Here is a 16,438-nt window from a genome sequence, read left to right on the forward strand (position 1 = left end):
CTTGTAAAGCCCTCCCTTCTCAAACTATTCAACCTTTGTTTAACACAATTTTTGATGACCCATAGTGTCTGGGTCAGCAACTTAGCATGTATGTGAATCAGTAACTTGCCATCACTGGGCAGACAAGATATTTGTTACTTTGGTCCCCAAACACTGGTTGCTGTGACTGTCTTTTTATATATCTTATACTGAACCTTGTGCACAAAATCACCTTGGTGTTGCTTTGTGGGAAAGGTCATAGCTTTGTTAGTTTTCTTCATCACAGGCACTAGGTTAACAAAAAGGGGACACTCAAGAAGGCTTTGCACAGTAGAATAATGCCGATAAGTATAGGCGCTTAGATCTTCATGTTAGCTCTGCCTCTGTAATAATGCACCTACTACATCCTGCTTTGAATGTAATCCATGTAAAGTTGCTCGCTTTATTTAAAAATATTAAAATCCATCTTCGGTTTGAAGTTGAGTTGGAATGGAGGGAAAAATCGATACCTTTCAAACATTATCCCCTAAAAAAATGTCTTTGTTGTGTTTCTGTGTGAAGTGGGGAAATTTCTCAACAATAAGAATTTCAGAGAAGTGGCTGGATGTACAATGTCAGACAGCCAGCACCACGGAGATGATAATAGGAAGCCCAGCCCAATGAGGTTTTATCACACCAGGTTCAGGTCGTCAAAGCCTACAGAAAGGCAATATTATCACCCACCGGCAATTTGATACATCCAGATTCAATGGTGAAAATTATTTGCAAATAATGCTTTCCTTCCAACATCTCCACATACTGAATCTCTTTTTGAACCACAATTCTTGTAGACAACTACTTTATTGATCATAGTTGATCATACTTTATTGATCATCGCAGTGAAATGATTGCACATTTAATCTGTTAAGCTTGTACTGGTTGAGGGAGAAATATTGGGCAGAACTCTAGGAGAATTAGGATGACCACTTCACTTCAGTAGTGCACTGCAATTCCACCTTGACCAACTCCATTACAGTGGGCAGTAAAAAATGCCTAGCTTGGTTTATAGAGATTAGATTTCCCCTATTTTGATCTTTAACCTTGTTGATGTACTTTTTTGGATGGCGGTTTGCTCTTTGACCTTTCAGCTTTTCTAAATCTTGTGGACCTTTGACATCAGTGCTTTTTCTTTGACCCTATTGCAGAGCCTAAGCTTCAGTGAGGATGCAGATCCAATGCTTCGGGTTTCCCAAGTCATTGTCTCCGTTCCAACAATGCCAGTTGCTCCCTTCAGCATCCTCGGATGTGCTCATACTGCCACTGTTTAATTATACAATAATGTAAGCCACGGTCGAATTAGACTGCTCCCTCATGGTTTAAACTTCTGTGCCTTTACTGCAATATTCCAAATAAGTTGGCCAGTCTTTTTGAAAATTATGATGTCAGGTATGAACCACTATGCTGTCATTGGTTGTCGTCTGCCTAAAGAAAGGTCCATGACTCATGGTCATCTCTCAGCCTCTGTCTGTGTCCGTCTTTTCATTTCTCATTAACTTTCTTCAAGTTTCAAACCACCTAACATTAATAATCTCTTCCTTTCCCCCCCCTTGGAACTTTGTCTCAATAACGTATTTTGGCTATTTGATTTCCTATTAAGGTGTATCAAAGAAACAAAGAAACCTACAACACAGGAATAGGCCCTTTGGCCCTCCAAGCCTGCGCCAATCAAGATCCTCTATCTAACCCGACATCTATTTTCTAACGGTCTGTGTCCATTTGCTCCCTGCCCATCCAAGTACCTGTCCAAATGTATCTTAAAAGACACAACGTGTCTGCGTCTTCCACCTCCACTGGCAACACATTCCAGGCACCCACGACCTTCTGTGTAAAGAACTGTGTATCCTGCCTCGTGTCTCTCTGTCTATTTATTTTAAATAAATATCTTTGTTTCTCACCTTCCTCAGTATTCATTGATTACTTTTTCTGTCTGACATCTCTTTTCTGTATTTCTCCAAACACGTATTCATGGCTATTTAGCAAATTGTTACCTTGGACGGGATTCAAAGAGAGAGGATTTGCACGCATTTGGAAAGAAAAGGACTGATCAAATGCATGGAAATCATTTACAAATTTAATTGAAGTTTTGAAGAGATTACCAAGAAGACAGATGAAGGCAGAGCAATAAATGTTGTCTACGTGGACTTTAGCAAGGCCTTCAATAAGGTCCTGCGTGATGGACTGGTTAATAAGGTTAGAAAGCATGGAATCCAGAGAGAAATACTCAGTTGGATACAAAACTGGCTCAATGGTAGAAGACAGGGGGTCTTGGTAGAGGATTGTTATTTGGACTGGAGCCCTGTGCCCAGTGGTGTGCCGCAAGGATCGGTTCTGGCTCCACTGCAGTTTGTCATCTATATGAACGGTTTGGATGAGGTATATATAGGAGGTATGATTAGTAAGTTTGCGAATGATACCAAAATTGATGGTATAGTGGATAGCTATCAAAGAGCACCACGAGATCTTGATCCAATTGGTTGATGGCCAAGATGTGATAGATGGAGTTTAATTTAGACAAACGTGAGGTGTCGCATTTTGGTAAGGCAAATCCAGGGCAGTAATTACACAGTTAATGCAGGGCCCTAGTCAGAGTTGAACAAAGGTATTTAGGGGTGCAGGTTCATAGTTCCCTAAAAGTGGGCAGGATGGCAAAGAAGGCATTTAGCATGCTTACCTTCATTGGTTAGAGCATTGAGTGTAGGAGTTGGGGTGTCATGTTTTGGATGTACGAGATGTTGGTGAAGCTACTTTTAGAGTACAATTCAGATCAGCCTGCTCTGAAAAACATGTCGTTAGGCTAGAAAGGGTACAGCAAAAATTTACAGCGGTATTACTGGGACTGGAGAGTTTGAGTTATAACAAAAGCCTTGATAGGCTGGGACACTCTTCACTAGATTGTTAGTTGAGGGGTGACCTATAGATGTTTATAAAATAATGAGGGGCTTGGATAAGGTAAATAGCCACAAAGTCTCTCTCAAAGGGTAGAGGAATCCATAACTAGAGGATATAGATTTAAAGTAAGAGGGGAAAGATTCAAAAGGAAACTGAGGGGCAGCTTTTTCACGCAGTGGGCAGTGCATGTATGGAACAAGCTGCCAGAGAAAGTGGTGGAGCCAGGTACAGTTACAACATTGAAAAGATGTTTGGACAGATACATGATTGGAAAGGTTTAGAGGGATGTAGACCAAATGCTGGCAAATGGGACTGGTCCAGTTTAGGAAATGTGGTCAGCATGAATGAGTTAGAACAAAGTGTCTGATGTAAGGTCCAAATCTCTCATCTCTCATCCAAAACAACAGTCTGAATCAAGCTGTTTACAGATTGCTTCTTCAGAGGTTTATTCTGTTTTGTGGTTGTTGGAGTAACTCTCTCCTCTTGAATGTATTGGCCTTTTTCCTTCCTGTCCTTGTTCTAATTTCTTTGGTGCATTTTCTATCTGCAGGTATTAGGCTTTCTTAATACTTGACTTCTTGCACTTCTTAAAATTCAATTTGAGAGATGTGGGCATCACTGGCTGGCCAACATTTCTTGCCCATCCTTAGTTGCCATTGAGAAGGTGGTGATGAGCTGCCTTTTCGAACTGCTGCAGTCCAGTGCTGTCTGAGGACCTTTGGTGAATTTCTGCAGTGCTTCTTGTAGATGTTACACATTGCTGCAACTGAGCGTCGGGGTGGAGGGAGTGGGATGTTTGTGGATGTAGTGTCAGTCGAGTGGGCTGGTTTGCCCTGGATGGTGTCAAGCTTCTTGAGTGTTGTTGGAACTGCAACCATCTGGGCAAGTGAGGAGTATTCCATCACATTGTGCCTTGTGGACGATGGACAGGCTTTGGGGAGTCAGGAGGTGAGTTAATTGCCGCAGTATTCCTAGCCTCTGATCTGCTGGTGTAGCTATTGTGTTTATGTCGTGAGTCCAGTTGAGTATCTGGTCAATGATGAACCTCTAGGATGTTGATGGTGGGGGATTCAGTGATGGTAACACTATTGAATACCAAGGAGTGGTGGTTACGTTGTCTTTTATTGGTGACGGTCATAGCCTGGCATTTGTATGGCGCAAATGTTACTTGCCACTTGTCAGCCCAAGTCTGGGTATATTCTAGTTAAAGTCATTAGAGTTTTACAGCACTGAATGAGGACCATCACATCAGCACCAGTTATTGAGCACCAGTCTATCTAGTCCTGTTTTCCAGCATTTTCACCCAAAGCCTTGTAAAAAATGTTATTTCAAGTGCTGATCTAAATATCTGTCAGATGATATGATGGTTCCCGTCTCAATCACCCTTTCAAGTAGTGAGTTCTAGACACCCACCACCCTTGGGTGAAAAGATTCTTCCTTAAATACTCTGTAAACTTTCTGCCTCTTGCCCTAAAGGTACACCTCCTGGTTATTAAGCTCTGTACTAAGGAGAAACACTTTCATCCTGTCTGCGCCTCTCAATTTTGCACACCACTTTCCCTCTCAGCCCTCTCTGCACCAAAGCAAATAACCCCTGCCTATCTAGCCTCTCTTCATAGCTGAATTGCTCCACCCAGACAACATCCAGGTGCATCTCCTCTGCTCTGGCACTAGCGTTATCATCTCCTTTCATGTGCGGGTCAGAACTGCATACAGTAGTCCTGTTGTAACCTAACTAATGTCATTTCCAGCTCCATCAAAACTTCCTTGCTCTTGTATTCAGTTCCTCAACTAATATAAACAAGTTTCCCATGTGGAGTGGTTGAATTGTACAGCACAAAACAGACCCTTAGGTCCAATTCATCCACACCTAACAGATATCCTAAACTGGTGTAGTTCCATTTGCCAGCATTTAATCCATATTCCTCTAACCCCCTTCCTATTCATGCCCTTTAATGCCTTTTAAATGTTGTAATTGTACCAGCTCCTCCTCCAGCAACTCATTCCATAAACACACACCACCCTCTGTATGAAACGGTTGACCCTCAGGTCCCTTTAAATCTTTCCCCTGTCACCTTAAACCTATGCCCTCTAGTTTTCAAGTCCCCTAACCTGGGAAAAAGACCTTGGCTATTCAACTTATCAATGCCCTTCATGATTTTATAAACCTCCATAAGGCCACCCTTCATCCTCAGACACTCCAGGGAAAACAGCCCCAGCCTTTTCAGCCTCTCCCTACAGCTCAAACCCTGGCAACATCCTTGTAAATCTTTTCTGAACCCTTTCAAGTTTAACAACATCTTTCCTATAGGAGGGAGACCAGAACTGAATACAGTATTCTAAAAGCGGCCTTCTGTACAGCTGCAACTTGACATCCCAACTCCTGTACTCAACAATGTCATCTTAATTACATATCCACTTGTCCTGTTGTCTTCAAGGATCTATGGACATGCACAGCAAGGTCGCTCTGATCTTTTATACTTTGTGTTCTACCGTCAATCCTGTACTCCCTTGCCTTGTTAAATTTCTCAAAATGCATCACCTCATACTTTTCAGGATTGCATTCCATTCGCTACTGTCTGCCCTTCTGACCACCCATCTGCATTGCCCTGTAATATATGGCTTTCCTTCTCTATACATACTATATCTCCTCTATATTTACTATACCACAGACTCTCTGTCACCTGCAAACTTACTGATTGTGCCTCCTTTATTTGTGCCTGGATCATTACTGTATATTACAAACAGCAAGGGACTCATCATCAAACCTTGCAATACACCACCAGATACAGGCATCCAGTTGCAAAAACAACTCTACCTTTTGCCAATAAGCCAATTTTGATTCTGATTTGCAAGAATGGCCTTGGATCCCATGAGCTTTTGCCTGTTGACCAGTCTGCCATGTGACGCTTGTCAAAAGCCTTATGGAAGCAGAAACAGATTCCATCCGCTGCACTACCCTTGTTTACACACACTACCTCAAAAAACTTAATCAAACCTGTCAGAAATGATCTTCCCTGACAAAACTATGTTGATTATCCTCCATTAACCCTTGCCTCTCCAAATGAAAATTAGTTTTGTCCTTTAGAACTTTTCCAAGTTTTCCTACCACTGATGTTTGACTCACTGGCCTGAACTTTCCTGGTTCATCTGTACCATGCTTCTGAAATAATGTTAACACATTAACTGTACTCCAGTCCCCTGGCACCTGAATAAGGCCAAATTTGAAAATGAATGTAGTTCATTTGCGTCTCCTCCCTTGGCTCCCACAGTTTGGGATATATCTCATCTGCGTCTGGGGATGTGTTCAGTTTTAAGCCCACTAAACCCCTGCCTCTCAACTACGATTTGTTCAAGTATAACATGGTTCCTCTGCCCTGATTTCCATGCCTCCATCATCGTTCTCCATGGTGAATACACAGGCAAAGTACTCACTTAAAACCTCCTCAACGTCTCCTCACTGTGCATTCACATTGCTGTTTTGGCCCCTGATGGGCCCTGCTCTCTCCCTGGGTATTCTAACCCCTCTAATATTCTGATAAAACTGGATTTTATTTTACCTGCCAGTGCTTTGTCATGTTCCCTCTTTGCTCTCCTGATTGTTAAGTATCAGCCTGCACGTTCTATTCACCTCTCAGGGTACTGGTATCCACACTATCCACCATATGCTTCCTTTCTTTGTTTCTCCAATCCTGAACATTCATGAACATTCAGGGGTTCTCTGGATATGTTTACCCCTCCCTTCATCTTTATATGAACATGTTGGCCAGCATTCTATTTCCTTTTTGAAAGACTCCCATGATCAGAAGTACATTTTCTTACAAGTAGCTACGCCATTTCTGTCTTACATTAAAACAGGCCTTTCCAATTCAGAACCATTACTTCCGGTCCATTTTTGACATTTTCCACGACCGCAAGTATTCTTCCTTCTATGAAGAAATGACTATTTCTTGGTAAAATCACCAGACCATTGGGCTGCTCTCTCATGAGAGAGAGATGACTGGTGGTGGTATAACCTACCACACCTCAGGCAAGAGGAGGGGTTGAGAAGGAGAGTCCTTCATAGTACCTGTTAGTATTACTCTGAATTGCAAACCATCTGTCCAGGCAACTGAGCTAACCAACCCCTATTTCTTGGTAGTTTGTGGATATGTATCTCTTTGGTTTTGTCAATGTTTTCTTTTATTTTAAAGTTCCGACCTGCTGTTACTGTTACACCTACTAAAGCATGTCTGCTTCTTCTGTGCTTGCTGCAAACACTGTTAGCTGCAAATGTAACTGATGTTATCATTCAAACCGCAACCTTAGTAACAGATTTTGTTTCTTCAAACAGTTTTTTAACATCATTACTTCCTCAGAGACATTGCAAAGAACTCATGATAAACAACAAGCTCTTCTTCCAATCACTCATGATCCCCACTTCATATTTGCTACTCTCACTGTGACTATAAGTCCCACATATATGCTTCATATGAGTTATCTACATCTCCATTCCATTTTTAACTTAGTCAAGGGTTTGATCCAGTCAACCAAATCACATTTATTTTCAAAATCTACAAAGTAAATATAATGATTCCCATCTAAACTGTTCTGTTTCCTGGTAAATAAACAGGTATAGCAACAATACCGATGCAGTGAGTAGAATTTATCTTTATGGAATAGTATGAAATAACATCACTTTGTATGGTTTACAATCAGTGGGTCATCATGCTTTACTTGAACAGAATTAATTCAGATATAACATCTCATTCTCCTGCCTTCTAACTTCCTGCTTTAGCGAGATCCAACCATTATAGCTTCCTACTTAAAACCCATGCTTACATGGGCCCCATGAGACAAGAGACTTCTGTCTGCTCATACAAGGAACACAGAAAGTTAACATGTAGGTGAAGCAAGCAATTAAAAAGACAAATGGTCTGGGACTGGTGTACAAAAGTGAAGATTTGTTGTAGCTGCATTGTGTTATCTGGATTATAGTGTGCATTTCCTCTATGTTTAAGAAAGGATATCGTTGTAGTGGAAGTGGTAAAGCAAAAGTTGACTAAATGGATCCCTGTAATGAGAGGTGCCCTATGAGGGGAGAAGTTGGACCTACACTCGCTGGAGTTTAAAAGAATGAAAGATCATTTCATTGAAACTTACAAGATTCTTGACAGGGTAGAAGAGGTGATGGCCTAGTGGTATTTTCACTAGATTATTAATCCAAAATTCAGTTAATGTTCTGGGGCCCAAGTTCGAATCCTGCCATGGCAGATGGTGGAATTTGAATTCAACAATAATCTGGAATTAAAAATCTACTGATGACCATGGAACCATTGTTGGAAAAACCGATCTAGTTCACTAATGTCCTCCAGGAAAGGAAATCTGCTATCCTGACCTCGTCTGGCCTACATTTGATTCCAGACCTACAGCAATGTGGTTGACTTTCAACTACCCCCTAAAATAGCCGAGCAAGCCATTCAATTTAAAGGCAACTATGGATGGTCAATAAATGCTGGCTAGCCAGCGAAGCCCATGTCTCAAAAGTGAATAAAAAGAAGACACAGTGATTGTTTCCACTGGTTGAGGAATCTGAATCAAAACCTAGTGTTTATGTTTTCTAATCAACACACACACCTCTGGAGCTGGTGGGACTTGAATCCAGGCCTCCTAGCTCTGAAGTATGAACACTACAGAACCTTGTGTTAACTGGGTGTTGGTGCCTGGCCAGTCACATTGTTAAGATTTCTTAATTCCTTGTTAAGATTAAGGGAAGCATGGTGGATATAGACAAAGGGAACTGCTGTGACCCTGGGATGCAGTGTGAAGCTTTGAGACTGAGGAGGTCACTGAACACTCACACACACAGAAAAGCTATGACAAAAACTGATGTTTCTGGAAACGCTCAACAGGTCTGACAGCATCAGTAACGAAAAAATCAGAGTTAATGTTTCAGGTCCTTGGAATGGTCTTGGTTTCTTAAGTCTTGGATTCTATTGACTTTGAGATGAGGAAAAATTTGCTCAATAGTTGCAAATTTTTGTAACTCTGTACTCTAGAGGGTAAGAGCTGGTGAAAGGAGCAACTAGGAAGAGTCAGCATCATCTCCTGCTCACAAATTGGTTCACTATTTTGGAAGCTGATGAGGGAGTCAATTTCTCTGACAATTTAAGATCAACCTGTTGTGGCATGCTTGACATGTCTGTACAGGAGGGTAGAAAGAAAAAAAGGAATTATACCCAACACAAAGAAAGATGGTTGTGGTTGTTGGAGGTCAGTCATCCCAGGACATCTCTGCAGGAGTTCCTCAGGGTAGTGTCCTAGGCCCAACCATTTTCAGCTGCTTCATCAATGACCTTTCCTCCATCATTAAGTCAGTAGTGGGGATGTTCACCAATGGTTGCACAATGTTCACCACCATTTGCAACACCTCAGATACTGAAGCACTCCATGTTCACATGCAACAAGATCTGGACATTATCCAGGCTTTGGCTAACAAATGTCAAGTAAATTCCATGCCACACAAATGCTAGGCTATGACCATCACGGTAAGAGACATTCTAACCACCGCCCCTTGATATTCAATGGTGTTACCATCACTGAATCCTCCAGTATCAACGTCCTGGAGGTTACTACTGACCAGAAACTCAACTGGACTGCCACATAAACACAGTGACTAGAAGAGCAGGTCAGAGGCTAGGAATACTGTGGGGAGTAACTCACCTCTTGACTCCCCAAGGCCTGACCATCATCTAGTGAGAGTGGAGTGTGATGGAATACTCCCCATTGGCCTGGATGGGTACGGCTCCAACAACACTCAAGAAGCTTGACACTATCCAGGACAAAGCAGCCCTCTTGATTAGCATTACATCCACAAGCATCCATTCCCTCCACCACCGATGCTCAGTAGTAGCAGTGTGTGTTATTTAACGATGCATTGCAGAAATTCACCAAAGATCCTCAGATACCATCCTCCAAGCCCATCTTCACTTCTATCTAGAAGGACAAGGGCAGAGGTATAAAGGAACACCACCACCTTCAAATTCCCCTCCAAGCCACTCACTATGCTGACCTGGAAATATATCACCATTCCTTCACTGTCACTGGATCAAAATAGTGGAATTCCCTCCCTAATGGCAAGTGGACTGCGTTAGCTCAAAACACGGGTCACCAATGCCTTCTCAATGGCAACTAGGAACGGGTAATCAATGCTGACCAGTCAGCGACACCCACATCCCACAAATGAATAAAAAGAATATAGTTAGTGGAATGGTATGTTCCTCCTGTGAGATGTGGGAGATCAGGGAGAAGTCATATCTCCCTGACAAACATGTCTGTGCGAAGTGTGTCCGGCTGCATGGATCAACTGGAGTGACAGTTGGACTCATTCAGGGGTATGCAGGAGGCAGAAAGTTTTATCGATAGGAATTTCAGGGATGTGGTGACACCAAAGATTCAGCCAGATTGATTCCGCAACCCACCCCCCCCCCCCCCGACCCTCCCTGTCAAACAAGTATGCCACTTTGAATACAGTTTGGGGATTGCCTCTCAGGGGAAAGCAACTGCAGCAACCAGATCAATGGTACCGCAATTGGCTTTGTTTTACAGCAGGGTGTGTCAAAGTGTCAACAAGTAATAGTGATAGGGGACTCCATAGTCAGGAGCACAGATAGGTGTTACTATGGCAGTGAGCGAGACTCCAGGAAGTTGTATTGCATCCCTGGTGCAAGGGGCCACAGAGGTTGCTGAGGGGGCACAGGTTATTCTGAAAGAGAAGGGTGAGCAGCCAGAGGTCTTAATCCATACTGGTACTAATGACATAAGCAGGGAGACATGAGGTCCTGCAAAGGAAGTTTTGGGAGTTAGGTAAAAAAATTGTAAAGCAGGGAATCCAGGTTTGTTATCTCCTGATTACTCCCTGTGCCACATGCTAGTGAGGCCAGAAACACAAGATAGTACAGTTGAACATGTGGCTAAAGAGCCGGTATAGGAGGGAGGGCTTCAGATATCTGGATCACTGGGATCTCTTCCAGGGCAGGAAGGACCGGTACCAGAAGGATGGGTTGCACCTTAACTGGAGGACCACCAATATCCTGACAGGACTGTTTGCTGACGCCACACAGGAGGATTCAAACTGGAAGATGTAGGGGATATCTAGAGCAGTAGGTCAGTATTTGGAGTGAATGAGGAGAATTTGGAGGCTAAGTAAATAGATTACGAGGAACAGGCAGGGTGAGCTTAAAGAACACTGTGGGATTGTTAGTCTGAAGTGTATTTATTTTAATGCAAGAAGTATCACGGGTAGCAGATGACCTTAGAGCCTTGATTAGTCCAATGTTGTAGTCATTACAGAAACTTGGTTGAGAGAGGGGCAGAATTGGCAGCTCAAAGTTCCAGAGTTTAGATGTTTCTAGTGTATTAGAAAGGGATCTAAATAGGATGCAGGAGTTGCATTACTGATTAAGGAGAATGTCATAGCTGCACTGAGAGAGGACACCCTGGAGGGCTCATCTAGCAAGGCCATAAAGGTAGAACTCAGGAATATGAACTGTGCAGTCACTATTAAGAGGTTATGCTGTAGGCATCCCAACAGCCAGTGTGAGATCGATGAACAGATACACAAGCAGATTATGGAAAGGTGTAAAAACAGCAGAGGTTCTCTGGTGGGTAATTTTAACTTCCCAGTATTGATTGGGATTCTCTTATGCCAGGGTCTTGGGGTAGATTTTGTTAGGTGCATCCAAGAGGATTTCTTGAAACAATATGTAGATAGTCTAACTGGAGAAGGGGTCATACTAAACCTTGTAATGGGGAATGAGCCTCGTGAGGCGATAGAAGTTTCAGTGGGAGAACATTTTGGGAAGAGTGACCATAATTCTGTACATTTTAAGATAGTTATGGATATGCTAAGACTGTTGAAAGTTCTAAACTGGGGGAAGGCCAATTATAACAGTTTTAGGCAGGCACTCGACAATTTCAATTGGTGGTGAATGTTTGAGGGTAAATCCACATCTGACATGTGGAAGTCCTTTTAAAAGCCGATTGATCAGAATTCAGGACCAGCATTTTCCTGTGAAGCTGAAAGGTAAGGATGGCAAGATTTGAGAACTTTGGATGACAAGAGATATTGAAAGTTTAATTAAAAAGATAAAGGAAACATATGTAAGGTTTAGGAAACCAAAATTAGAACTTAAACAAAGAATTAGGAGGGCTAAAAGGGGCCATGAAATGCCCTTAGCAGTAAGATTATGGAGATTCCCAAGGCATTTTATTTTTGTATTAGGAGCAAGAGGGTAGCTGGTGAAAGGGTAGGTATATTGAGAACAAAGGAGGGAGTTTATGTGTGGAGTCACAGGAAGTGCGTGAGGTCATTAATGAGTATCCTGTATTGGTATTCACCGAGAGCAGGATATGGATGGTGGTAAGGTTAGGGAGGGGTATGATGATATTCTAGGGACTGTTAATATTGAGGAGTAATTGTTGTTGGCCGTCTTGAAAAACATTAAGGTGGATAGATCTGCAAGGTCTGTTGGGATCTGTCCCAGGATACTGAGGGAGGCACGGGAGGAGATTGCTGGGGCCTTGAAAGTGGTCTTTCGGTTCCAGGAGATTTGAGAATAGCTAGTGTTGTTCCCTTGATTAAGAAGGGCAACACGGATAATCCTGGAAATTATAGGCTGGTGAGCCTTACATGTGGTAGGGAGTTATTGGAGAAGATTCTTAGGGACAAGATTTACTTGCTTTTGGAAAAGAAAAGGATAGTCAGACTGGCTTTGATTGACGGAGTTCTCGTCTCTCAAATTTGAGTTTTTTGAGGAAGTGATAAAGGTGATTGAGCGTAGGTCAGGGGATATTGTCAGTATGGATTTTACCAAAGGCGTTCAGTAGGTCCCTCCCGCATAGTTTGGTAGAGAAGATTAAGTTGCTTGGGATCTGTAGTGATTGGAACCAGATGGATCTTATTGACTGAGATCCTGATTTGGTTGCTATGCTGGCTGTATCAGGGAGCCATGGTTGACACATGTGAAAAGGGGATTCATAGAGCCTACTGACTCTGAGCTGGCTGGTCATAGCTAGTGTACTGCACATGGAGATAAAGGGTCACTTGGTTATGAGATACCAGCCTCTGTGCAGTTATTCTAGGATCCGTGGTAAATTGGATACAAGATTAGCTTGGTCATAGGAAAAAGAGGGTAGTTGTGGAGGGGTGATTTTCTAACTAGAGGTCAGTGACTAGTTGTGTTCCACAAGGATCAGTGCTGGGACTGCTGTTATTATAAATGATTTGGGTGAAGATGACTGGTAAGTTTGCAGACAACATGAAAACCAGTGGAGTTGTGGATAGTGAGGAAAGTTGTCAAAGGACACGGCGGGATGTAGAGCAGTTGAAAAATTGGGCAGAGAAATGGCAGATGGGTTTTAATCTGGGCAAGTGCGAAATAATGCATTTTGGGACATCAGATGCAAGAGGAATATATATAGTGAGTGGTGTTAGGAGCGTTAATATACTGAGGGATCTTGAGGTACAAATTCATTTCTCCTTGAAAGTGGCAACACAAGTGAATATCGTGGTAAACGCAGTGTTTGGCATGCTTAGCTTCATCAGTCGTGGCATCGAGTATAAAAGTTAAGCACTGATGTTGCAGAGGAGGAATCTCTGTCCAAAAAATTTCAAAACTGATGACCAAGTGCTGTTGGATAGGCTGTCATGGACTCAGGACCAAATGTAATCCATCCAAGGATAATTAAAGGAAATATGAGTGGAAATTTCACATGCACTGGCCAGAATCTTTCAGTCTTCTCTAGATTTGAGCAATGTCAGAGGATGAGAGAATTGCAGACGTTACTTCCATGATCAAAAAAGGTTGTAAGGACAAGCCTAATAATTGCAGATTTGAAGAATTTAACTTCAGCGATTGGGAAACAGTTATTTTGGATAGAATCACAGATAAAAAGGGTAGTTTGGTTTAGAAAAGCCAGCATGGATTTCTAAAGGGGAAATTGTATCTGACCAACTTGCTGTGTTTAGTTTTGGAAAGGTTACAGAATGCATTGATGAGTGGAATGTTGCTGATGTAGCGCACATGGATATTCACAAGGCATTTGATGCAGTGCCACACAACAGACTTGAGAGAAAAATTAAATGTTAAAAGTCGGAACGAAAAGACAACAACAAAATAGACACAAAATTGGCTGAGTAATTGGAAACAGAAGTGATCAATGAGTCCTTTTGAGGGAGTGGAGGAAGCTTTGCAGTGAAGCTTGCCAGGGGTTGGTATTGGGGACTGTTGCTTTTCTTGATTTACACAGGACAATTTTGAAGATAATACAAAACTTGGAAGCATTGTAAACTGAGAAGTACAAAATATTTTTCTCAAAGCGCATGGGTGAGTTGATAGGTAGCAGATAAGTTCAATGTGGTGAAAACTGTGACGTGACACATTTTGTTAGGAAGTACTTGGACAGAATATACAAGTAGTAGTCCAAGTGGAAGAAGCAGTGGAATCTGTACTGTAAACAAGAAATGCTGGAGGTCACAGCGGGTCTAGCAGCATCCATGGTGAGAGAGCAAGCTTATGATTTGAGTCTGTGACTCTTCATTAGAGCTGTGATGAAGGATTATCTAGACTCAAAATGTTAGCTTGCTGTCTCACTAAAGATGCTGCCTGACCTACTGTGATCTCCAGCATTTTTGGTCCTCTGGGGCAGAAAGACCTGGTTATATATGCACACAATTCATTTAAAGGTGGCAGGACAGGTAGAAAGAGCAGTTAATAAAACCCAAGGTCCTGTATACTTTATTAAAAGAGGCATAGAGTACAGGAGCAAAGTGGTGATGCCAAATTCCTATGAAACAGTGGTTAAATCTCAGCTGAAATATCGAATACAGTCCTGAGCGCTATAGGAGGAATGTAAATGCATTGGAGAAAATAAAGAAGAGTTTTAGCAGATGGGTTCCAGGGATGAGAAACTTCGGTTATGAGGAGGATAATTGAAGAATTTGAGAGAGTTCTTCTTGGGAAAAAGAAAGCTATAGGGAGAGCTGATAAAAATTTTTAGAATCATGAAGTGTCTAGAAAAAAGATAAGTATTGTTCTGCTCATAAAAGGATAGAGAATGAAATAACACAGATTTAGTGGTTTGCAAATGTAGAAAATGTGATGAGACACAAAACATTTTTGCACAGTGAGAGGTTCAAGTATAGAATTCACTGCCTGGAAGTGTGTGGGACACAGTCAGTTGAGGCATTCAAGTGGACATTGATGGGATATGGGGAAGATTAAGCAAATGGCGCTAAGTCATAATGCTCATTGGAGAGCCAGTGTAGACAAAATGGGCCAAATGGCCTCCTGCATTCTAACAATTGTGTGTGGATTATGGATGCTGTCTCATCAAATATCAAGTGGACAGATACTTTGTGTCTCAGAACGGAGGGATATGTGGAAAAGACAGGGAAGTGGATTTAAGGCTAAATTCACTGGCTTGGCTGGCCTTAAAGTTTTACCCTACTCCTATTTCTTGTGCCCCAGTGACTTTTTTTTTTAATCTGATTGCATTTACACTCAAAAACAGTGCTATTTTGGACTGACATGAGAAATATCTTCCCTCAAATCTTTGGAATCTTCTGCGATAGATTTTTGGGAACGGTGGGAATTAAGGAATATGAGGATGATGCAGGAAGATAAAGTTGTGCTTGCCACTCAACTATGATCTTACTGAGTGACAGAACAGACAGGAAAAGCTGAATAGCCTACTCCAGTTCCTATTTCTTATCTGTTTATACTCCTCTAGATGCCTTGGGACATCGTTTCCAAGTTGTTGGCGATATATAAATGCAAGTAGTTGAATGATTCTAAGCTTGGAGATCTGGAACAACCTAAATAAATACTGTGCAGATGGATATATTCATGATAAATTATGCACCAAACATTTCTCTCTTCTTTTTACAGGTTGGTTGCGGGGTTGGAAATACAGTGTTCCCCATTCTGCAGACCAACAAGTAAGAAAGTTCTAACAACGTTGCATTTTCCACTGCGTTGTGCATCTGATGATCCCTCCCTGTCAGGAACACACAGGAAAACAGGTCTAAGGTCAAATGGTAGCACTGTTTCCTGAGCCATGTGATTGTGGATTCAAAACCTGTCCTGTGTGGCCTTGTGCATATAATCCAGGCTGGGAGTCTTATGGTGCAATTATGCGTTCCTATCAGCAGGCCAGAAAGTAGGGTTTCAAGTCCTACCTGCCCTGCAGGTGGGTCATAACATGTACAAATGGATTCAGTAGAATAGCTATCGTCCAGCGTACAGGAGCAAGGTGGTGATACCAAATTCCTATGAAACATTGGTTAAACCTCAGCTGAAATATCGAATACAGTCCTGAGTGCTATAGGAGGAATGTAAATGCATTGGACAGAATGCAGAAGAGTTTTAGCAGATGCGTTCTAGAGATAAAAAACTTCAGTTACGAGGAGGATAGGGTCCAGGCTGGCACCTCATTGTAGTACCAGGGGAATGCGGCACTGTCAGAAAGACCATAGGACATCGGGCAGAAA

At 42.1% G+C, this 16,438-nt stretch overlaps 1 protein-coding gene across 1 annotated transcript in view; it reads left to right on the forward strand.

Annotated features, from left to right (window-relative positions):
* mettl2a (methyltransferase 2A, methylcytidine) overlaps positions 1–16,438 on the forward strand; it is a 49,766-nt gene that overhangs the window by 11,475 nt on the left and 21,853 nt on the right. The window contains exon 4 of the mRNA XM_048560645.2: positions 15,837–15,886. Coding sequence (XP_048416602.2) covers positions 15,837–15,886 — 50 coding nt within the window. The remainder of the gene's footprint in view (positions 1–15,836; positions 15,887–16,438) is intronic.

The sequence above is a fragment of the Stegostoma tigrinum genome, chromosome 31 (assembly GCF_030684315.1).
Source record: "Stegostoma tigrinum isolate sSteTig4 chromosome 31, sSteTig4.hap1, whole genome shotgun sequence".
Lineage (NCBI taxonomy): Eukaryota > Metazoa > Chordata > Chondrichthyes > Orectolobiformes > Stegostomatidae > Stegostoma > Stegostoma tigrinum.